Source organism: Parambassis ranga, chromosome 8 (genome assembly GCF_900634625.1).
Source record: "Parambassis ranga chromosome 8, fParRan2.1, whole genome shotgun sequence".
Classification (NCBI taxonomy): Eukaryota; Metazoa; Chordata; class Actinopteri; family Ambassidae; genus Parambassis; species Parambassis ranga.
In genome coordinates, this window is record NC_041029.1 from 13,964,473 (window position 1) to 13,985,930 (window position 21,458).

At 46.3% G+C, this 21,458-nt stretch overlaps 5 protein-coding genes across 6 annotated transcripts; 3 read left to right on the plus strand and 2 right to left on the minus strand.

Annotated features, from left to right (window-relative positions):
- The first annotated feature begins 2,503 nt into the window (after window positions 1–2,503).
- On the plus strand, window positions 2,504–10,473 carry gys1 (glycogen synthase 1 (muscle)). Its single transcript, XM_028411834.1, has 16 exons — window positions 2,504–2,693; window positions 4,956–5,074; window positions 5,840–6,021; window positions 6,412–6,603; window positions 6,700–6,885; window positions 7,083–7,227; window positions 7,367–7,484; window positions 7,572–7,692; window positions 7,781–7,887; window positions 7,983–8,042; window positions 8,337–8,529; window positions 8,607–8,733; window positions 8,807–8,902; window positions 9,000–9,163; window positions 9,246–9,326; window positions 9,425–10,473. Exons 2-16 carry the CDS (start codon window positions 4,957–4,959, stop codon window positions 9,770–9,772), a joined length of 2,238 nt encoding a protein of 745 aa, XP_028267635.1. The 5' UTR covers window positions 2,504–2,693; window position 4,956; the 3' UTR covers window positions 9,773–10,473.
- A 47-nt stretch (window positions 10,474–10,520) lies between these two features.
- aspdh (aspartate dehydrogenase domain containing) lies at window positions 10,521–13,228 on the minus strand. Its single transcript, XM_028411887.1, has 8 exons — window positions 13,121–13,228; window positions 12,872–12,932; window positions 12,642–12,786; window positions 12,484–12,568; window positions 11,595–11,744; window positions 11,293–11,516; window positions 11,079–11,218; window positions 10,521–10,709 (listed from the first exon to the last, which is right to left on the minus strand). The coding sequence occupies exons 2-8, from the start codon at window positions 12,927–12,929 to the stop codon at window positions 10,672–10,674; spliced, it is 840 nt and encodes a 279-aa protein (XP_028267688.1). The 5' UTR covers window positions 12,930–12,932; window positions 13,121–13,228; the 3' UTR covers window positions 10,521–10,671.
- A 12-nt stretch (window positions 13,229–13,240) lies between these two features.
- Window positions 13,241–14,579, plus strand: tmem86b (transmembrane protein 86B). Its single transcript, XM_028411890.1, has 3 exons — window positions 13,241–13,578; window positions 13,676–13,919; window positions 14,008–14,579. Exons 1-3 carry the CDS (start codon window positions 13,528–13,530, stop codon window positions 14,460–14,462), a joined length of 750 nt encoding a protein of 249 aa, XP_028267691.1. The 5' UTR covers window positions 13,241–13,527; the 3' UTR covers window positions 14,463–14,579.
- Window positions 14,580–14,810: 231 nt separating this feature from the next.
- hspbp1 (HSPA (heat shock 70kDa) binding protein, cytoplasmic cochaperone 1) lies at window positions 14,811–16,967 on the minus strand. Of its 2 annotated transcripts, none has more exons than XM_028411879.1 (8): window positions 16,837–16,967; window positions 16,435–16,565; window positions 16,157–16,349; window positions 15,859–16,083; window positions 15,626–15,781; window positions 15,397–15,493; window positions 15,206–15,312; window positions 14,811–15,112 (listed from the first exon to the last, which is right to left on the minus strand). In XM_028411879.1, exons 2-8 carry the CDS (start codon window positions 16,552–16,554, stop codon window positions 14,970–14,972), a joined length of 1,041 nt encoding a protein of 346 aa, XP_028267680.1. In that variant the 5' UTR covers window positions 16,555–16,565; window positions 16,837–16,967; the 3' UTR covers window positions 14,811–14,969. The 2 variants fall into 2 exon arrangements, with proteins under 2 accessions (XP_028267680.1, XP_028267681.1); XM_028411880.1 differs by having other exon boundaries at window positions 15,201–15,312.
- A 611-nt stretch (window positions 16,968–17,578) lies between these two features.
- Window positions 17,579–20,423, plus strand: tufm (Tu translation elongation factor, mitochondrial). The gene is made up of 10 exons (XM_028411854.1): window positions 17,579–17,658; window positions 18,192–18,238; window positions 18,314–18,452; window positions 18,539–18,705; window positions 18,782–19,051; window positions 19,136–19,268; window positions 19,372–19,476; window positions 19,553–19,704; window positions 19,784–19,903; window positions 19,985–20,423. Exons 1-10 carry the CDS (start codon window positions 17,622–17,624, stop codon window positions 20,153–20,155), a joined length of 1,341 nt encoding a protein of 446 aa, XP_028267655.1. The 5' UTR covers window positions 17,579–17,621; the 3' UTR covers window positions 20,156–20,423.
- The last annotated feature ends 1,035 nt before the right edge of the window (window positions 20,424–21,458 follow it).

A 21,458-nucleotide genomic window follows, 5' to 3' on the forward strand; every position in this document is an offset into this window, starting at 1 on the left:
ACGTTTCAGCTGATCTTCTAAGGAGGACCTGTCCTCTGACAGTTGGCTGATCTTACTGTCTTTTTCCTGGACGGTCTCATTGGCCTTCTGTAGGCCACTTTTCAGAGTGCAGACCTCATTGGCCAGCTCCTCACACCTGGAAGAACAATGGTTATGTTCTTCGGCAACCTTTCTGAGGTTTTCATTTTCTTTTGTGAGCTGTTCACACTTTACCCTTAATTGTAGAGTCTCTTTTTGCTGCAGAGTCAGTGACTGGTGTATACTGTATAAACATTGCTGTGTGTGCTCAAATTCCAGCTCCTTTTCCTCCAACTGTCCGACTTTGGCCTTGCTCTCGGCCAGTTCTTTGCAGAGATCCTTGTTTTCAGCAAACATGGCATTGCTCTGATGAAACATTTCGCTGTTATGTTTCTTGAGCGCTTCTAGTTCTTTCTGGAGGCTTTCTTTTGCTTCCTGCTCACGTTTCAGCTGATCTTCTAAGGAGGACCTGTCCTCTGACAGTTGGCTGATCTTACTGTCTTTTTCCTGGACGGTCTCATTGGCCTTCTGTAGGCCACTTTTCAGACTGCAGACCTCATTGGCCAGCTCCTCACACCTGGAAGTCATAATACATAGAGAAGATTGAAGCAGGTTTTTATTGTCGCGTTTCTCTCCTTCTTTGCGCTCTTTCTTTTTGCGCTTCTCTTGTGCTTGTTTTTCTTTCTGCAGCTTATTTTCTGCCTTTTTCCGCTCCTTTTCAGCCATTTGCGGCCTCTTCTCCCCCTCAATGTCTTGAAGGCTCATTGGCTGCATTGTGTTGGAGCACTTGTCTTTTAGTGTAAGCATGGTGGGAATGGTGCTTTGTTCAGACATGTGCAGCTCAATGTTGCTCTCCACATGACCAAACCAAACGTTTTTAATTAATATCGTATAAAAGTCCCAAACTGCCCTGAAAAGTAGAGATAATGGATTTCTGTGTCGATGTATGTCACGTTTTAAGTTGGCCATTTTAACGATGAGTTATGAGTCTATACCTGAGTTGCACTTATCGACTTCGAAAGGGCACTTTATGACATCATAGTGGCTTTCAAAGGACAGTTTGTGATGTCACAGTGACATCACAATTAGTGTTGTCATATTTTCAGAAGGACACGCCCCTTTACAAAACACGTTCGAATTCCAGAGCGTCAGATACGTTCTTTGCCTGTGTCATTTCCGCATTTGCGGTAAGGACGCTACGATGTTACTGGGCGGAGAATGCAGCTGTGTCGGGGTCATGGACCTAGTGCCGAAGTGTACAGTTAAGGATGTAGCTGTAGCTACTTTTTGTATTACTGTACTTTTGTATACTTTTCTTGTTATTACATGCTGCTTTAAGCATTTATAACATAATAATGACAAATACTTTTGTTACAGATATATTTCTTCTGAAAAAGGGTAAAGATCATTTATACAAAGCACATTTTCTGACACATTCATTAAAACAAAAAGTGCCAGGCGGCCTCTTGTTGTTATTATTATTATTACATTATAGGTAAAAAGTTTATTTATTAAAAAAAATGTCAATTTTTTTGTCAGCCACTGTTGCATAGGATCATGTTTAACAATGTGCTGCTTTATCTTTACAATAAGAAGAAAGCAGCTTTTGTGATTTTATTGTGTTATTAGAATAACCAAACCTTGTGATAACCACACAGAGGTCCAGCCATTCTTGGCTTCTATATCACATCTATTAATGAACTTCTTTTAACTCCATGTTTTGAAAACTATAGTAGCCTATGTGCTCCCTCTAGTGGTGAATGCGTGTTTAAACAATGAACTAAAATCAGTTTTAAAACACAGTATCACTAAAAATACAAATGAAAATGCCTAACACATGACACAATTATTACAAAAATTCAATATTTTTAATCAATTTTTTGTAACAAGGAACAAGTGCAAACGAGATGAGCTGACAGGACCGTGAAGTGATGAAACAGCTTCTGTAGGAGCTTCAGCAGCAGTTCTCTGTAAACACTTTAAACACCTCTTGACTGAAGGCTTTCTCTGTTCTCAGGTGTTTTGTGGACCTCTGAGGAGTTGGTGATCAGGTGTCTCCGTTAAAGATGCCTGTCAGATCAGTGTGATCGTCTTACTCTTCCCTGGAAGTAGTCGCTGCTTCCTGTCTCTGTGGAGCGCAGTGGAAAATACCTGTGTGGAACAGACCACCGTGTCATGTGGAGTCTTAATGTCACTGGTCACGTTGTGTTTCCAGATCTGCTCTCTGACCCTTAGAAGGACTTATAAATAACACACAGAGAAGAAAAAAAAACACAGCAACAACAACACAAACTCGTCCCCTCTTTTGTGTGGATGGATGATCATTCACCCACCACAGCTCCGCCCTCAGCCAATAGCGTCTCTCCGCTCAGGAATCCACCCAGTTCCTGTCACGTTATGTGAGGAGGCGGGGACAAAGAGGACGCATCGACCAATCAGAGTGCAGCTCATGAATAATGTGACAGCAGGACGCCGCTCGGTTCACTCCGGCTGCTGCGCGCGTCTCCCCCCCTCCTTCCGCGTGTCAGCGGAGGCACCAAACCAGTGTGGATCTCTGACATTTAAGCGAGGCCGCCGCCCCCCCCCACTCTGCGCCTTTTTCCGTCTTCCATGGATTGACTGCGGCAGCTGCCAATGTGCGCCTCATCTTCGTGAAGTTGGGACAAAACCGAAGGGTGAGTGTGTACATCTGCGTTTTTTATCTTCCATTATTACCACCACACTTACTTCCTTGGCGGGCGCGCTCCCGGTCGCGCTGTCCTCTGCGCGTTTCCGCAGCAGTCGGTGCTGGATGTCACGTTCAACTCGTGAGAAGCACAAACGATGCAAACAGTGGCCTGCTGGGCTGTTTAGAGACGAGCCCGAACATGGAGTCCGACTCTGTCCGCCCCCTGAGCTCTGGGCCTGCTGGAGCTTTTTATCCACCGCAGACACACTGACCAAGGTCATGATGGTGATCAGTGTGTAAACCAGCTCCCATCAGTGTGTGTGTCAGTACAGACCATCAGAGTGTGTGTGTGTCAGTACAGACCATCCGGAGGGTCAGGACGCAGAGAAAGTTCGTTTGTTGCCGTGTTTGTATGGGGATCTGTTTATGCCAAAATTAAAGTGACACAATTTTAGCTGTTCAGGATCAGAATTCCTTCATTTATTCCTGAGGAGGGAATTCTTCTTTTTTTGTTACAGACAAGAAGCGAATCCTTGAGTTTTATCTGAAACTTGTTGCATTACACTTCTTGTGTATGTCTTTCTTAAAGGTAGGGTAGCAGATTTCATTCTGATGCACTTTTTGTTAAATTAGTGTAACTTCTCTTTACAATCCGATAGCAACCAATTAGTTCGTCAGTTTCGCTTTAAAACGAAGAATATGAATCATCTGTGGAAGCTATAAAACACTAAAAACATCAGCCAATCCACCGGGTGGACCCTGCACGGTGTATTGGCTGGTTGTCACTCTCTTCCTGCTCTGCGCGCATCAGAGAGGTACGTGCATGATGGCCGAAGTCACAGACCGCAGCTCGTCTTCAGGTAATGTGCGTCCATGTGATTGGGAGGCATGGCTTCGGGGTGAGCTCCGAGAGAAAGGGGCGTGTGTTTACTTTCGAAATCTGGCTGACTCTCACTGAGTTTTTAAAATCTACTACCCTACCTTTAAGCGTCATCTTGATTGTGAATGAAAAATGAAAGCTAACACTTTCTGGAGTGGCCACTAGAGGCTGCCTCCAAAAGTGAGTCGATCCCCTCAGAGTTTAACTTAAAGCAGAAATAGTCACGTTCACAGCCTGGTGTTTAAAAACAATCATGGAGTCCTTATTGTAAATAAAAAAATGATACAACAAAAAGTCCAGAGTCGACACCCAGCGCCTTAATTAGCTACTGTTTCAGGACACACAACATCTCTCTTGCTTTATTCAAGGTGATTTTTTTTTCCAATACATTCGCCTGAAATCACCTAGTGACACTGGTGACACCTGGTGACAGGCGGATGGTTCATCCATCTTTAGGTTTTTACTGAACATGCCACCATTTTGTTTCATGTCTCCTTTGGTTCTTATGGTACAGGTGCCAAAATGGACACATTTAGACGAAGTGTGTAGTGGTGGAAGTACTCCATATTGTTTCATTCTCTCAAATTCAAGAACGAGATCACTGTGTTATCAGGACTGAGCCTAATCTGAGTTGTGTGTAAATATTTTTGGAATGTTTAGCTCAGTGTTTGTAGAGTTAATTTTTTTCCACACATCTCAGCTCATTGCTATTACGAAATTTTATGCGGGGTTGGATCAAGTTGATACCTGACCCTGGCTCGTCTACTCTGACGTCACTCCCCTATTCGTCATCACTACAAGCAGGAACACAAAGGTGTATTTCCACTCAGGTAGAAACGAGCGCACGAAGTGTCTGCAGTCTTTGTTTTTGTAGGTTTTCACCTGCAGAATCTAACATGGTGTATTTCTGTACATGTTCTGTATGTGTTATGCAGCCACACTGGAAGGTAGCCAGAAGGAGCTCGAATAGCACACAGAGCAAATACTGTACTCACACACACTCTCTTCCTATTACTCAACACTTGTGTATGTTTGACCAGGGAGCTGCTCAACGTAAAGATGATTAAATGACCAAAAAAGTGAAAATATACAGTATATTTCACAACGAGAGAGAATTTAGGAAGCACATGTGGACATCACAGTTGTGTAAAAAGTCCCAGGAATTATAAAACAGGGTGTGTGGGTCATTGATAACTGGCTGGTGTGTGACGAAATGTTGGTCCACAGGAAGTTACATTTGTAGTCAGTAAGAATAAACCTGGGCGTCCTGAAACGGATCAGGAACAGGTCTCTGTGTAAACTGGCAGATGGGTTTAGCACATGACCGTCGTGTTTTGTTTTGTTGTAATTTGTTCCCATCTCAGCCGAGTGTGTTCTATTTTTACCCAGCATGCCGCTGGCTCGCAGCCTGTCTGTCACGTCCCTGTCCGGACTGGAGGAGTGGGACGAGGAGTTTGATTTGGAGGATGCTGTCCTTTTTGAAATTGCCTGGGAGGTCGCTAATAAAGGTGAGTGCCGTGTGTGCGTGTGTGAACTTCAAAATAAAATGCTCTTTACAAGGTCCCACAGAATCCCCCTTTTCATGCCCCTTTTTATTTCAGTTGATTTGTCACTCAGTGGTTGTTTGTTGTCCTGGTCCATTACAATGTCTGTAAACACAGTTGATCACACCCCCTTCTGCTAGAGAATGCTTATCTTTTCCTCTTACTGTCTCGGGAGAACCAACAGGTGTTTTTCCACTGCAGGAACTTACAGGCTAATGTTGGGTTTGCTTTAACGTCCTGTTCCAGGGCACCTATCGCACATTGGGTAGTCCTGTAGCTTTGAGTTTGACTTGTTTGCTTAAACTGAACATCACATGTCTCTTTGCAATTTAACAAAAGTGTCAGCGGGTGTGTTTTCAGTGCAGGAACTCAAGCAGCACTAATGTTTGCAGGAATCTGCCCGGTAGTGTAAGCTCTACCAGGCTCACAAGGTGATCAATCAATAACTTTGGACTTGATCCACAACCTAATTAGCCAATGAAGCCTTAGCTTGTCGTCAGTCAAGCCCCCGCCCCATTTTTCAGGGGTGCCCAAGAGTACACGGGGCAAAACGGCCTAAACGGCCTGGTAGTTCCTGCAATCAATACACACATATATGTAGTCCTGATAATAATACTTTAGTAGGCCTATTTTATGTCCTTTAATGACATCATACGAACAAGCAGAAATGAATGACTGAATTAAAGACCGTCCTGAACTTTGTGTGCCGTGTTTGCTACGTGTGTGAAGTTGGAGGCATCTACACCGTTATCCAGACCAAAGCCCGTCTGACCGCAGAGGAATGGGGGGAGAACTATTTCCTGGTGGGTCCCTACGTGGAGAGCAATGTGCGCACTCAGGTGGAGCTGATCGAGCCCACCAACCCTGTGATGAAGCGGACCATTGACAAGATGAACTCCAGTGGGTGTAAGGTAGTACCACATGTACACAGTAAACACACACACACACACAGGACGCTGGGTTAAATTTAAACGATCCACTCAAGGACAGCCATTCTTACACATGGGTGGAGTGATTGGTTGATCCTCCACTCTGACTCAGTGACATTTCCCTGCAAAGGTTAGGGGTTGTATCAATGTCTCTCTGTGTCTCACAAGTCCACACAGACACAGTCCAGAAATAGATGACTGAGTGTGATACTCTTAGTGCTGCGTCACTCTGGGAGTGCTGAGGAATTATGGGTCAATCCTAGGCATGGTATTGGGGCTATTTTAAAGGGACAGTGCAGCCATTTCTACAAAGGGTGGAGTGCAGTACGTAGAGTTGCAGCTGATGTTTCCCACCACGTATTTTTCCTGCAGGTCTACTTTGGCCGCTGGCTGATTGAGGGAAGTCCCTACGTGGTTCTGATTGATGTCGCCTTCACCGCCTGGTCTCTGGACCGCTGGAAGAGCGAGCTGTGGGAGCTCTGTGACATCGGAGTGCCGTGGTTCGACCGGGAGGCCAACGATGCCGTGCTCTTTGGCTTCCTGACGTCTTGGCTTCTGGGCGAGGTCAGCGGCTCGAACACACCGAAAATTCTGCACGAACACCTCTGACACGAATGGGGGTTTGTTTGAATGTAAGCGTGTGTGTGTTCCTTATGGCAGTATGCAGCTCAGAGTGAGGAGCCGCCACACATTGTGGCTCATTTCCATGAGTGGTTGGCCGGCCTGGGGTTGGTGTTGTGCAGACAGAGACAGCTGTCCGTCGCCACCATCTTCACGACTCACGCCACGCTGCTGGGACGCTACCTGTGCGCTGGAAACGTGGACTTCTATAACAACCTGGCAGAGGTATGTGTGTGCAAAGTGGAAGCAGCTGCCCTCTGTCTGCTCTAAGGCCTAATCTGGCTGGTAATGAGCATCCCCTTATGATGTCATTATGTCAAAAATGTGTTAATGATAATACTTGTTTAGTGTAATTCAGTGTCACATGAGTTGCTAATGTCTCCTTCAACATTTCAGTAAAGAATTTGTTGTGTGTTGTGCAGTTCAACGTGGATAAGGAGGCCGGTGATCGTCAGATCTACCATCGTTACTGTTTGGAGCGGGCGGCCGCTCACTGCGCACACGTCTTCACCACCGTGTCTCAGATTACAGCCATCGAGGCGGAGCACCTGCTGAAGAGGAAACCAGGTGTGTGGAGGTGAATCCATGTGAGAAAACTCCCAGAAAGTCCCGTTGAACAGGGACAGAATGTCCTACTGAAACTAATTCAGTTTCCTCTCTCTGTGTCTTTGTGTGTGTGTGTGTGTGTGTGTGTCTGCTCTCTCAGATTTTATCACTCCCAACGGGCTCAACGTGAAAAAGTTCTCAGCCATGCACGAGTTTCAGAACCTCCATGCTCAGAGCAAGAACCGGATTCAGGAGTTTGTTAGAGGACATTTCTATGGGTCAGAACACAGATCAATCAAATTCTGATTAACATGATTTTATAGGTTGATATCTGAACTGAGCGTGTGCATCGTCTCAACTATCAGGCACCTCGACTTCAACCTGGACAAGTGTTTGTTCCTCTTCATCGCTGGTAGATATGAGTTTTCTAACAAAGGAGCCGACATCTTCCTGGAGGCTTTAGCCCGACTCAACTACCTGCTGAGGGTGAGTGTGTGTGTGTGTCTGCAGATGTGTGTGTGTATACGTGTAAAAACTGGACTTCATAATTCTGGTATGGCTTTACCTGTCACAGGTGAACCACAGCGACGTGACGGTCATCGCGTTCTTCATCATGCCAGCTCGGACGAACAACTTCAATGTGGAGACGTTGAAGGGCCAGGCGGTTCGGAAGCAGCTCTGGTGAGGCCGTTTGTAGACGCCGGGACTTGAATGGAGTTTCTAGAAAACTCTTCAAAGTGTTAAAAGTGTTCACACCTTGTTGTTGTTTCTGACAGGGACACCGCTCAGACTGTGAAGGAACGCTTTGGAAAGAAACTCTACGAGTCTTTACTGGTGTAAGTTTTTAGGGTCCAAATATTTGACATGAGAAAGGGCACCAGTGCTAACCCCTGTTAGCGACCTCACTATTTAGCATCATTTTGAGAACTCTGTACATTTTGCCCTGAGGTCCTAGTTAGCTTAGCCCTGAGCCACACAGCATTAGTGTTGATAGTGTTGTTTTGTAATTGCCCTCACTACCAGAAGGGGGAGACAAATGTTCTGCACTTTAGCTTCAATGAAAACATGACTGCAAGGGGTTTTTCACGCCATAACGATGCTTTCTTTATGTGTGTTTATGCTTTCTTTAGCGGTCAGCTGCCAGACGTGTCGAAGATGCTGGACAAAGAGGATTTCACCATCATGAAGCGCGCCATCTTTGCCACGCAGAGGCAGTGCCAGCCGCCCATCTGCACCCATAACATGCTGGAGGACAGCAGCGACCCCATCCTGAACTGTGTGCGCCGCATCGGCCTCTTCAACAGCTCCGCAGACCGGGTCAAGGTGAGTCCGCTGAGCTGAGTCTGAACTGTTTGGTACAGAAAAAGGTTCTGGTTCAGAACACCTTCTCCCTCCGTCAGATCATCTTCCATCCGGAGTTCCTTTCGTCCACCTCTCCTCTGCTTCCCATGGATTATGAGGAGTTTGTAAGAGGCTGCCACCTCGGCGTCTTCCCCTCCTACTATGAACCGTGGGGCTACACACCAGGTACGGGTCCTGCATGCAAGCGTGTGTGTTTATTGTGTCATAAATTAACCTGACCTGTCTCTGTGATGGTCAGCTGAGTGCACTGTCATGGGGATTCCATCCATCTCCACTAACCTGTCGGGCTTTGGCTGTTTCATGGAGGAACACATAGCAGACCCCTCAGCATACGGTGAGGCTTTGTGTCTTCTGATGCTCCAGATGTTCTTTAAGTGACACAGTTGTTCACAACAAATGCTCTCCTTGATGTCTTTCCTTTCTCTTTGCAGGTATTTACATCCTGGATCGGCGGTACCGGAGCGTCGACGAGTCCTGTAACCAGCTCACTTCCTTCCTGTTCCAGTTCTGCAAGCAGAGCCGGCGCCAGAGGATCATCCAGCGGAACCGGACTGAGCGCCTGAGTGACCTCCTGGACTGGAAATACCTTGGCAGGGTGAGATTACTGATCCAGAAGATGAACTGCGGTTGTGCAGCATCAGTTCCTAAATGTGTTTTTTTTGTCTGTTCTGCATCAGTTTTACATCTCTGCCCGGCACATGGCGCTGGCTAAAGCTTTCCCTGACACCTATCTGTACGAAGCTCAGGAGCCGTTCTCGGTAAGTCGGCTGCTGTCTCTGGATGAGGACTTTGTTTGTCAGAAGTTCCTTTAAACCTTTAAACAAAGTGATACGTTTTCTTCTGTGTGCGTCCTCAGGCCTCAGGTTTCCGTTACCCCCGACCGGCCTCTGTGCCACCGAGCCCGGCTCTGTCCCGCCACTCCTCCCCGCACCACAGCGAGGCCGAGGACAACGACGAAGAGGACGAACGCTACGACGAGGACCTGGAGGCAGAAAAGGACCGAGTGAACATCCGTCAGCCGTACTCCCAGACGCAGAAAAACAAGTCCTCCACTGTAACCGCGGGCAACGGGGCCACCGGGGCCAGCGAGGGCAACGGGGCCACCGAGGCCAACGGGGCCACCGGGGCCAGCAAGGCCAACGGGGCCACCGGGGCAAACGAGGCCAACGGGGATGGCGACAGTATCACGAGCGAGAAGAACTGAGCCCGACACACATACCATACATATGCAACACCTCACTAGTGAACCTGTCTTTAAAGTCACCCAACAAGTGCAGTTGTGTGAATGATGAATTTATTATCGGCATGTTGTGAAAACTTTGCGTCACTGTCAGTGTCTTCCCGACCTGTACGTACCTCAGAATTTATAAGAAGATTAGTTTTATTTCACCAGCAGCGGCTCAACGCGGAGCAGAAAAATAATCACAGTTGCTGGATTTTGTAGAGCACTAACACTGGATAACACAACAAGAACAGAGAGGCGGGTCAGAGAAAAACAACACAACCCTTCTTCACTTTCAACCTCGGCACCTTGGCGGCCGCTGTTCGTCTTTGTGGTGATGATACACTGCTTCAAAACTCCTTGTAGCATTTTTTTTCTTTCTTTCTTTCTTTCGATGCCTTGATTACTATAAAAAACAAAACCTCCCAGAATGGAAACAAGATGCAGAACACACACTGGCACCGCAGCATGAAATACAGCCTGTGTGTGTGTGTGTTTTCATTTTGTTTCTGCGCCTTATCGTAACAGCCAGGAATGGCCACGTTTATCTCTCCGTGTGGTTACAGCTAGTATTTATTTGTGAAAACAGAAGTCACTCACTATCACTTCGTGTAAGAGTCAAAATCATTTGTTACAATCTTGCACCAGACAAACTTATAATAAAGCCTAAATATATATATTAACCTTTTAGGGTTTTTTCAAATGAACCAGCTCCGTTCTGCATCCTTCCTTTGTGTTTGTATGAAGTTTATTGAAACGCATAAATCCAGGATCTTTTAATATTGTGTTACTCAGTGATGCTCCTCCATCCCTCAGCACAGTTTATCCACAGTGAATGTATCCATTTATCTGCAGCTGATCCTCTGGAGTCCTCATCTGCTTCAGCACAAGTAAACTCTGCCCCCGTGACCTCTGCAACCTAAAATATCAATTCAAAGTCAGCTTATTTCACCACAAAACATGTAATAAAATGAGGATATGTGGGGTAGGGTTTACAAAAAGGAGTTTCCACCTACTCCACGGTCACATCCTGCTTTGTAGCTAATATAGATGAGTGTAAAGAGCCCATTTTTTGGTTGTTTGTGAGCGCCATCATGAGCTAATGTCAGCATAATGTAGACATTTCTGTCTGAATGGAACAAATTTCTCTTTTTATAGCCAATCATTTTACTGATCTGTTCCTAACTCACCTCAATTGATTTATTTGCAAGTACTACACATTTTTTGCCTTTTTTGTCACTCCTTTCTGAACCTTTTCTGGCATTTAGTAAAAAGTTGAGAATCTTACACAGTAAACTGTTCCAGAAAGAGTTGTATGTGGCGCTGCCGGTCACCGCCCCGAGCCGGGCTGGATTCCTCCTGACTGTTTGCACTGAGAATCCATCAGGCCCAGTCACCTCCACCTCCACCACATGATAGTCACTTAACCTGCAGGAGGAGGAGGGGGAGGATAAAGCTCTGTGATAGTTGATATAAAAGGCGTCATGATTTCAGAGACTCACGATGTGTCTGACACGATTTCTCCCTGAACACCAGTGAAGCCCAGTGACCCCGCTGCCACCGCCGCTGCTGCCATGGTGTTCACATTGTTTGGAGCGAGAGGGCACAGCTCTGCCACTGCACCTCTGAACAACACCCGCCGGCCTTCCCCCTCCGTCCAATCACTGAGGACGTCTCCTGTCAGCCGGAAGCAGGACGGATGTTTGGACATTCTAATGAACAGAGCCTGGATGGGACACAGAGGAGATGATGATGATCATTCGGCTCCACGCTGACATCCTCACCTGCACCACCCTCATCCTACCTTCAGCGTCCCACTGTCGTTCATTCTCTGGATGTCCTGGCCTCCCCATAATGCCCCGCTGGGGACATAGAGCGTCCTGCCGTACTTCTGAGCTGCCTGACGCAGCTTTTGGTTCAGATCAGGATCAGAAAGAGCTGAAGGAGAGCCTACCTGAGAGGAAGAGGAGAGATGAAGAAGACAGGAAGTCTTGAAGGCATGTTAAATAATAATGAAAACTTCAGGGGGGACTGATGAAGTGTGTGACCTAAGGTAGAAAAAAACCAGCACATTTGCCTCCTTTGAAGAAGTCAGTTTTCTGCACAGTGATAACATTAAAATGGCGACCACTGAGCTCCTCCTCCTCCATCCTGTTGGAGAGGTGTCAGTGTGAGGGTGTAGATCAGGTGAACAGGTGTTGGATGATGGTGGACTTGTGGTCTGAATCTTGTTGGTTATAGCTGTCTCAGAGATCAGTGTAGTCGGCCCCTGTAACAGTGTGACCCCTTTTCCAGGTGGTCCAGCAGCAGAAAACAGAGACCATCACCTTGATGCAGACCTCACTGATTTGGAGACTCTGTCTGTTTCCACTGTTTGGATTGTTCTCTGCTCTCTGGTTGGAGGTGGTGGACCATGGTTACAGACTGCTGCAGAAATCTCTCAGGATCCTCCTCAGAAATGACAGATTGTCTCTGGATCTTCTAATCAGCTCTGAGCTGATGGACCTCAGTGTTATTAGATCATGACACGGATCTTGTCAGTGGTCTTCTAAAGGCCCTCCAGGGACAGGGATCGTGGTGAAGAAGGAGGATGCTTCCATGTCACCTGCATGTGCATTTAATAAGAGCAGCACCACTTTCCATCTTAAGCCACAAACTTAACAATCACCAGGATGAACAGAAGAGAATCTCACCATTAAATGACACTGAGACATAAAACGGAGCCCAAAGTCTTTTACAATCTGAGGATGACACACCTCCACGATCACGTCACACCGCCTGTAAAGCACACAGCTGTCAGGTATGAAAATCTATGCTCATGCTGTGTGTGTCTGTGTCAGTGTCTGTGTACCTCTCAGCAAATGATGACAGATCAGCCAGCATGAGCTCATCAGGAACTGAACCTCTGAGTTTGTCAATATTTCTGTTCCACACAAAACCTAAAGTCAAACCGAGTCCAGGTCCATCTGTGAGGATCCTCTCCACCAGGTACTGCCCTGATTCACACAAACACACGTTATCAGTCGATAATACACAGTAACACAAAGAGTGTGTGTGTGAGTTTAGAGAGGAGGTCCAGACCTAGGTGTCCGTATCCTACAACTCCAATCCTCACTGGGGAGGAAGAGCTGGCAGCCATTTCCTGTTCAGAGGAAGCAAAAGAAGCGGATAACACGTAATAAACACCTGATAATCTGCAGCAGCTACAGAGGTGTGCGTCTGCTGCCTCGAAGTGCAACACAAACTCTAGGAATTGTGGGAAATCGGGGTTTAAAGTTCAAATCGGTTAATGATTCTCAGTTTGTGAAGTCGTTACACATGGAACTCCACCTTCAATTTTAGTTTCAGATCCTAACAGCCATGTTTTCAGCCTTCCGAACGTTTCCTGTGTAACACCCTGCTGGGTCGACAGTATCACTTGTGTATCTGTTGTGTAACTGCACAGTGATCCTGTTCTGCAACACAACCTGACAAAAACCTGAAACTAAGGTCACTGTATTTTGCAGTGTTATTGCATCAGGTTCACCTTTGCCCCTCGTGTCTTGATGACACAGATGCTTTCTGAGGTTGAAGGTCAACTATTTGTCCATGAGAACTAAAAAACATAGATTATCAGAGTGTAATCAGACAGTCAGGATCAGTCCGAAGTTCGCTGCAGGGAAACAGCAGCAGAGCAAAGAAGACAGAGAACATCCGAGGGCTGCGAGAGCTTCAGAGCTACAGAGCAGGAGCGAGAGATGGACATCCTGGAGACACACGCCTACGACAGGCGGCAGAGGAGGAACATGGTACAGTACACACAGCTCTCTCTCACCTTTAATCAGAGGATTTAAAGTCATCACTTCAGTCAAACACCTGTCCCTGTTCTTTCTGTCTGTTTCTCAGTCCTGCGCCCTCCTCTTCTCTCTCGTGCCTTTCTTCTTGTCCACAGCTGCATACTTCTACCTGTGGACTCCTACCTCTCCAGCCTCCATCATGTCTGCAGGAGTCAAATCAGCCCCGGCTGTCCTGCTGGCTGCGGTGGTGCTGAGGTGGAACGGAGGTCAGAGCGTCCTGGGTGTGGCGGGAGGCCTGGTCTTCTCTGCTGTTGGTGACTGGTGCCTGATTTGGCCTGAGCACTTCCTGCCCGGTGAGAGGACACCACGTGCACGAGCTGGACACAAACACAGCGTGCAGATTCACATGTTTGTTTATTGAGTCCTCATCCTGTCTTTCAGGGATGGGTGTGTTCGCTGTGGCTCACCTGCTGTACTCCGTCTCCTTCCTGTCCAGTCGATATGCCACCCACTCCTCCTCCTCTTCCTCCTGGATCCGCCTCCTGTATTTAATCCTGGTTGTACTTGTAGCAAGTTTCTACATCTATATGTATCCATTCCTGCAGAAGATGCCAGATTCTGACATGCTCATTCCAGCTGTGGGCCTCTACGCCACCCTAATCACTGTCATGGGGGTGTTGGCTGTCAGGACGCGCCGTGCGGCCACCGTGCTGGGAGGTCTGATCTTCATGGTGTCCGATATGGCTCTGGCGCTGCAGCTGTTTAAAGTGGTGCCGCCAATAGAGCACGGTAATGCTGTTGTCATGGTGACGTATTATTTGGCACAGCTTCTGATCGCCGTGGGTGATGTGAAGGCGGAGAACATTGATGATTTTGAAAAATGGAAGCGGTCCTAACCAGCAGCCCTGTGGGTCTGAAACACCTTCCGCTGCCTTGTCCAACATGTTCCTATAAAAACTTCCTGTGAGTCTTGAATTTTCTTTTAAATAAAAAAATAACAACAGAAAGACAAACAGAACAGTTTCTTTGGTTCAAAGCCAGAACAAAAAAACTTTAATCTACACAAATATACATTGAAAAAAAAACAGAAACAACGAATTTATGAAAAAACGCACTTTTATGGGGGAAAAAATGTGAATTATATGAAAAAGTTACATAATATTTGATTATAACAAATCCATATAATCCATAATCTGAGGTTTGAGATTTTTCTTCTCTAAAATATTCTCTAAATATTAACCCCCATTTATGTGATAACATTAAAATAGAAACTGTACAAACAACACATTACTGTAAATGTTTAATATAACACAAAGGTATTTTATACAGTACAGTTATTTACACATTAAAATATAGCTCCTGGATTACATGCAAAATGCAGACAGCATCTGTCACAGCGTCCTTTAACATGTACACGACCAGCTCATGGATGTTCTCTTACATCTTTCTGAGGTAAAACTAAACTTCAGCGGTCCATCCCATTGTCTTCTGACGGTTGCCCGTGGAAACACAGAACCCTCAGACGCTCGCAGAATTCCAGCTCTTCCTGTTAGATACAAATGTGAATTTTAATTTCTGTCATTAGATATAAAAAGATACAAAGAACCATCCTTCGTCTGTGAGACAGCACCCACCTGACTTTCTTCTTTTCCTTGGAGCTCTTTGGCTCGCTGCCGGAGTAACTCCTCCAATCCCAGAGCTGGATTCCTGCAGTCTCTAAGCCCTGGCGGGAAGTCTTCTACCAGACTGAACAGACATCAGAAACAAGACAAGTTACCGATGAGGAGCCATGTCAGCCTGTAAGAGAGTGAAGTAAAAAATGTTTCTTACCAGCAGAGGGCACCAAGCACATGTTCATGGAATGGTGAACGGGGCGTGCGGAGAACTGACACCAGCTGCTGCACCATTCCCATGGAGACAAGCACATCTACAAGGTTAGAAAGACATAAGAGAGAAGAACCTTTATTAATTTTAAATTATTTTTACAGTATCTCCTCCAATGTTTTGTCTTTCTAGCTGCGGTAAAAAGAATTTAATTTTAGAGCATCTGTCTCTTTACCTTTCTGTTCTGGATGTGATGTCAGCAGATTAAGGAGGAGAAAAGCTGACTTTGTCCTGAGCTTCTCATTCTCTGTCTGCATGCCACGCATCAGCACTGAGAAACCATCGTAGGACAGGAACGCCTGGAGCCCCGCCTCCTGCTCTCTGACCAAACCTGCACAGAGGAAACCAGAGATTAGTTACCGCTGACCATCAGACATTGCAAAGACATGCAGAAGCTGCTCTGCTCACATGAGACGGCGTACAGGGCTTTGACTCTGACGGTGGGGTTCGGGTCTGAATCTGTCAGCTGCAGCAGCCTTGGCAGCGCTCCCATACTGAGCAAGTGTTCTTGAACCTGTGGCATGTTCTGAGCGCAGGAGGCGATGAGCTCGGCAGCTCGCCACCTCAGACCACTTTGAACGTGACAAAGGTACTGAGAGACACACAACTCCAGCCCACCGAGGATCATCAGGTCTGCAAAGATATGAGACAGTCAGCACATAGTCTAGCTACAGGGGCTGTCCATGTTGACAGTGTTATCACAAACCTCTAGCATTATCCAGGTTTTCACACAACTCCGACAACACCTCAAAGGCTGATTCCCGTTCATCTTCATCTTCATCATTCTCTCCGTCTCGCTCCCCTTTACATAGCACAGCTAAGCACTGCTTCATCTGCTCCACTTCATCCTGCTGCCCTTTGCAGGCTTCAGCCAGAGCTTCCCTCAGCCACACCTTCCTCTGCAACACAACACAAGAGGTTAAATGTCTGACATCACCAGCTTAGACACACGACCACAAACAAGTTAAAGGCGCCTCTACTTACCTCCTCTGACATGGGCTCCATAGGAGCAGGACCCTCCGCGGCTGATCCAGCCTCCACTGCCAGCTGCAAGACCCCCTGGAGGTTCTGTGGATACCTCCTGTTCTGACTGTTTTCTGACATGATGCTAAAAGCTGAGGAGAGACACAAGAAAAAGAGACAAGACTGTGAAGGGAGCACTCAGAATATGAATGAATGTAGCACACAAGTAAAAACCGTTACACTATTATCAGTTAAAGAGAAAACACTCGTTTCTTCCTGGTTCCTTTAAGCTACAGAAGCTGCAGTTTGACAGTGACAGTTAGCATCTATGGGATCCTGCTAAACCACATACATGATAACGTTTGTAAAGTAGTTTTAAATTAGCTAAACATTTAGCTGACTATGAACTTATTTTAAACGTACCTTTAAATAGTCCGATAACACCGAGCTGAATGAATTAACTTCTGTCTAAGCTCAACACAAGTTAACTCTGCTTATAAACAGACCATGAATGCGCTAGAACGTTCTAGCTAGCTGATCTCACGAGTGGCATGGGGGCCGCCATGTTTTACCTTAAATCATGATCCCAACGGGCAACAAAAGTGCGTTAGACGGTACTTTTCAGACACCTCACTTTCCTTTTTGTCTTAACATCTTCTGTATCTATGTGACTCTTCAAATGTTGTATTACACTACTGTGGGACTGACGCTTCAAGCTCTGTTTTTGAAAATCGACGCAGCAAATGCGACTCTATTATTACAGTTACGGTAGGATCTTACGCGCAGCGTACAGAGAGCACTGGTGAAGTCAAGATGAGTACCTGAACAACAAAGTATAATTCGCAAGATTGGGACATGCAATCTTACTATTAAATGATAAAAAACAAATACAGTATATACATCTCACCACTTGTTGTATATAAAGAAACTTTTGAAAATCCTGCTAATAAAAATACAATTTGAACTTAAAATAATGTATAAAATGTATTTATTGCACATTTTATACATTATTTGAGGTTCAAATTATATTTTTTACTGTTATTTACCGCGCATTTAACGTCATATGAATTCATGTTATTGTTGATTTGCTTCATATTTGTAGTAGCAGTTGATTTGTTAACTTCAGCGCAGTGTGAAACGACTTCTCTGTGACGGGCCGGTTACTCTCTTGACTTTGTCATCGTCTTTGGTTTGTCTAGTCAACCAAGATGGCGGCGCTTGTGGGGCTGCGTGCATGTTTCTCTGGTATGAATTGTTTTAATTCCACACAGTCTGTATGCTTCTTTTATTCTTATTTCACTTTGTATGTTTGTGTGTTCTTATATACGTTATAATGCGCCGTGCGTGTCCGTGGAAGCCTCAGAACGTGATAATACGGGATGATGCTACTCTTCCTAGTACTGAGCAAGGTCACGTTACCGGCGAGGGTTAGCTAACGGTGGTGCTAACCCAGAGGATGGTTATCAAAGCAAGCTAACAGCGAGCAAATGGAACTCTAAAGTGTACATAGCTAGCACTTGGTGGTTTAAGTAGGTTGCGAGCTAAGTGCTAGCTGCTGTTAGCGTGATGTAACTCTTTAAATCGGATGAATAACGCGACCTACATGCCGAAAGTTTCTTGATTTGCACCACAGCTTTACATTTATAGACATGACAGCATAGATGTGAGAAGCCTTTAAAGCTTATAGGAAATTAAAGACACGTGTGGAAACACTCAGTTGCACTGACATGTAGCATAGCTGCTGTTACACAGTCAAATAACGTCATCTCTGTCCTCAGCCCTTCAGCTTTCCTCGCCAAGCCTCCTGCACAGCTCATTCAAACTAGTAAGTATCCATCTGCAGACGGTTCCACATGTATTTAGGATCTTTGTAATTCCCGGCTGTCTTGTTGTCCTGCAGTGTGCTGTGCCTGTGAGTCGGCGGACCTTTGCTGCAGAGGCCAAGAAGACCTACAGCAGAGACAAGCCCCATGTCAACATCGGAACCATCGGCCATGTTGATCACGGGAAGACCACCCTCACAGCGGCCATCACGAAAGGTAGGATGCCGTCCCTGCTGTCCCCTCTGTCCCCTCTGTTTAGACTGAGATGCAGTGTTTGTGATGTGATGAGTTTTCTTCCTCAGTGCTTTCCGGCGCTGGCGGTGCTCACTACAAAAAGTACGAGGACATCGATAATGCCCCCGAGGAGAAAGCCAGAGGAATCACCATCAACGCCTCTCATGTAGAATACGCCACCGCCAACAGACACTATGCTCACACAGACTGCCCGGGCCACGCCGACTACGTTAAGGTAGCCTTCTGTCTCCTGCGTGCAGCCTCACTGTTTACCTGCACCTGTCACAGCAGTAACTCCTTTTGTTCTTCAGAATATGATCACAGGCACAGCTCAGATGGACGGCTGCATCCTCGTGGTGGCGGCCACTGACGGCCAGATGCCGCAGACGCGCGAGCACCTGCTGCTGGCCCGGCAGATCGGCGTCGAGCATGTGGTTGTTTTCATCAACAAGGCCGACGCTGTGGAGGACAAGGAGATGCTGGAGCTGGTGGAGATCGAGATCCGCGAGCTGCTCACAGAGTTTGGATACGACGGAGACAACACGCCCGTCATAATCGGCTCTGCTCTCTGCGCCCTGGAGGTAGGGGGACCTCCTGCTGAGTTCAGTCTGTGTTCTTTGTAAGCTGTGAGTGTGTTTTCTGTAACTTTTCTTTGCTCCTCTCAGAACAGGGAGCCTGATCTGGGTGTGAATGCAGTCATGAAACTGCTGGAGGTGGTGGATGCTTATGTTCCTCTGCCCAAAAGAGAGCTGGAAAAACCTTTCCTCCTGCCCATAGAAGGAGTTTATTCAATCCCAGGTCTGGAGAAGAAACTCAGATGAACACAGCTCCCGATGATGCTGCTTTTGAGCAGAAATCCTGAATTTTAGGCCGCTAATCAGAGTTCTGTCTTGTGTTTCAGGCAGAGGTACCGTTGTGACAGGAACTATGGAGAGGGGAATCATAAAGAAAGGAGACGACTGTGAGTTTCTGGGTCACAACCGCAGCTTCAAGTCTGTGGTAACAGGTGAGTGACAGCAGACAGGAAGAAAAACATGGCGGTCACACAAATGGATCAAGTCTGACTTCCTGTCCTCACTCAGGCGTTGAGATGTTCCACAAGTCTCTGGACCGGGCTGAGGCTGGAGACAACCTGGGTGCTCTGGTCCGAGGCCTCAAGAGGGAGGATGTGAGGAGAGGGATGGTGATGTGCAAACCGGGATCCATCAAGCCTCACCAGAAAGTCAAAGCTCAGGTCAGAGAGCTGACGGTAACACTGCACACACTGCCTGCTGATGAAGCGGCTATGTAACAACACACCGTCTGTGCCACAGGTGTACGTCCTGAGTAAGGAGGAAGGAGGCAGACACAAACCCTTCCTCAACAACTTCATGCCTGTCATGTTCTCTCTCACCTGGGACATGGCCTGCAGGATCAGTCTGTCTGGTGACAAGGTGTGTGAGCGAGAGCGGTCCAAACATGTACCTTTGTGTGTGTGTTCATAAGAGAGTGACACCTCTTCATCCCTCCTGCAGGAAATGGTGATGCCCGGTGAGGACGCCGCGTTGACGCTCACGCTCCGCCAGCCGATGGTTCTGGAGAAAGGCCAGAGGTTTACCCTGAGAGATGGGAACCGGACCATCGGCACCGGCCTGGTGACGGATATCCTGACCATGACAGATGACGACCAGCACAACTGGGGCTGAAGGGGAATCACAGCAGGGAAAGAGAGAGGGGCTGGGTGGGCTGGGGGTGGAAGGCTGACTGTCGATGTCCGTTCAGATGAGTTAATTATAGAAATATCCCATAAAACAATACATGCACACACACCAAACAGAAGAGGACTCAAAGACACGCATGACTCTTTCTGTTGTGCAGATCCACCAAACCAAAACACCTGTGACGCTGTGTTTAAAGACCGTCAGAATTAAGTCGTTTATGTAATAAAATGTATGTTATTGTAAAAAAAAAAAAAAAAAAAAACACCTTTGTTTTGTGGTGCTTGGCATAGTGAGGTCTGGAAATCCACATCTGCAGCTGAAAGACAAGCAGCACGGTGTCATCTGAGGCTGGCGCCACAAGAGGGCAGCAGAGAGGTTCCTCTGGACGGTCCAGCTTCTGACAGTTTTGAGCTGATTTTGTGTTTTGTTTTAGAAAAATTAATTTCACAGCTTTAGGGACTGACCAAATAAATGTGTTTAATGTACCATGAAATAAGCAAAAAATAGTTACATTTTTTAAAACCAACTTATTGTGTTTCGTGGATTAGTTTTTTAACTATATGTTAGCTTCCTTGCAAGCTAGCTAGCTACTTAGCTGAATTGCTAGCTTGATGCTGATTAATGTGTTAGCATTGTTGCTAGCTTGCTAATAAGCAGGACGAGCTACTTATGCATGGTATGTAAAATATTTTTGTTCGGCCATTTTTACACTGTTATGTATATAACTACCAAAAATGTCTGGAAACCTTGAAGAACTTTTAACATGTATTATTTTAGATCTTTACAGGTGCATATATATATATAATATGATTGTTTATAGTGTCTCATCTGTAATATGAATATTTTTGGAAACGTTCAAACGAGCCAGCAGATTATCTTGACATGAGTCAGCAAACATCGGGTTTAAAGTTGAGGCCAGAAGGGAACATTCGAGTGTTTACTGTCCGATCGTCTCTCCGAGGTATTCTGTTCATGGAAATGTTCATCCTCCAGCTGAGCACATCACTCAGTAGTAGCAGCCTCGACTCCTGCAGACGTGCAGTATTTGATTACGGCAGCAGGCTGATTGGATTACAGGAGGCACTGAGTCGAATACCGACAGCAAACACAGGGGCAACTGGAGAACTTCCTGCTGGGAATGAACGAGCAGAGGAGGGAACACCAGCTGAGCATCGACAGACAGGGTCAGTCTGCATCAAACTTCATAAAAAATAGCATAAACAAACTCATTTGGATGATTTAGCTTTCAGCCCAAATGACCACTTTAATTAATTAAGTAATTATCTTG

Excerpts from the sequence above, each read along its gene's own strand:
- gys1 (XM_028411834.1), top strand. The coding sequence starts at position 4,957 with ATGCCGCTGGCTCGCAGCCTGTCTGTCACGTCCCTGTCCGGACTGGAG. Across the intron at positions 5,075-5,839 it reads CTGGGAGGTCGCTAATAAAG|TTGGAGGCATCTACACCGTT; the intron begins GTGAGTGCCGTG and ends ACGTGTGTGAAG. Across the intron at positions 8,043-8,336 it reads CTCTACGAGTCTTTACTGGT|CGGTCAGCTGCCAGACGTGT; the intron begins GTAAGTTTTTAG and ends TGCTTTCTTTAG.
- aspdh (XM_028411887.1), bottom strand. The coding sequence starts at position 12,929 with ATGGCTGCCAGCTCTTCCTCCCCAGTGAGGATTGGAGTTGTAGGATAC. Across the intron at positions 12,787-12,871 it reads TGTAGGATACGGACACCTAG|GGCAGTACCTGGTGGAGAGG; the intron begins GTCTGGACCTCC and ends TGTGTGAATCAG. Across the intron at positions 12,569-12,641 it reads CTGTCATCATTTGCTGAGAG|GCGGTGTGACGTGATCGTGG; the intron begins GTACACAGACAC and ends TGTGCTTTACAG.
- tmem86b (XM_028411890.1), top strand. The coding sequence starts at position 13,528 with ATGGACATCCTGGAGACACACGCCTACGACAGGCGGCAGAGGAGGAAC. Across the intron at positions 13,579-13,675 it reads GGCGGCAGAGGAGGAACATG|TCCTGCGCCCTCCTCTTCTC; the intron begins GTACAGTACACA and ends TCTGTTTCTCAG. Across the intron at positions 13,920-14,007 it reads GCCTGAGCACTTCCTGCCCG|GGATGGGTGTGTTCGCTGTG; the intron begins GTGAGAGGACAC and ends CCTGTCTTTCAG.
- hspbp1 (XM_028411879.1), bottom strand. The coding sequence starts at position 16,554 with ATGTCAGAAAACAGTCAGAACAGGAGGTATCCACAGAACCTCCAGGGG. Across the intron at positions 16,350-16,434 it reads TGGAGCCCATGTCAGAGGAG|AGGAAGGTGTGGCTGAGGGA; the intron begins GTAAGTAGAGGC and ends GTTGTGTTGCAG. Across the intron at positions 15,113-15,205 it reads GCTCCAAGGAAAAGAAGAAA|GAAGAGCTGGAATTCTGCGA; the intron begins GTCAGGTGGGTG and ends TGTATCTAACAG.
- tufm (XM_028411854.1), top strand. The coding sequence starts at position 17,622 with ATGGCGGCGCTTGTGGGGCTGCGTGCATGTTTCTCTG. Across the intron at positions 19,052-19,135 it reads CTGCTCTCTGCGCCCTGGAG|AACAGGGAGCCTGATCTGGG; the intron begins GTAGGGGGACCT and ends TGCTCCTCTCAG. Across the intron at positions 19,705-19,783 it reads ACCAGAAAGTCAAAGCTCAG|GTGTACGTCCTGAGTAAGGA; the intron begins GTCAGAGAGCTG and ends TCTGTGCCACAG.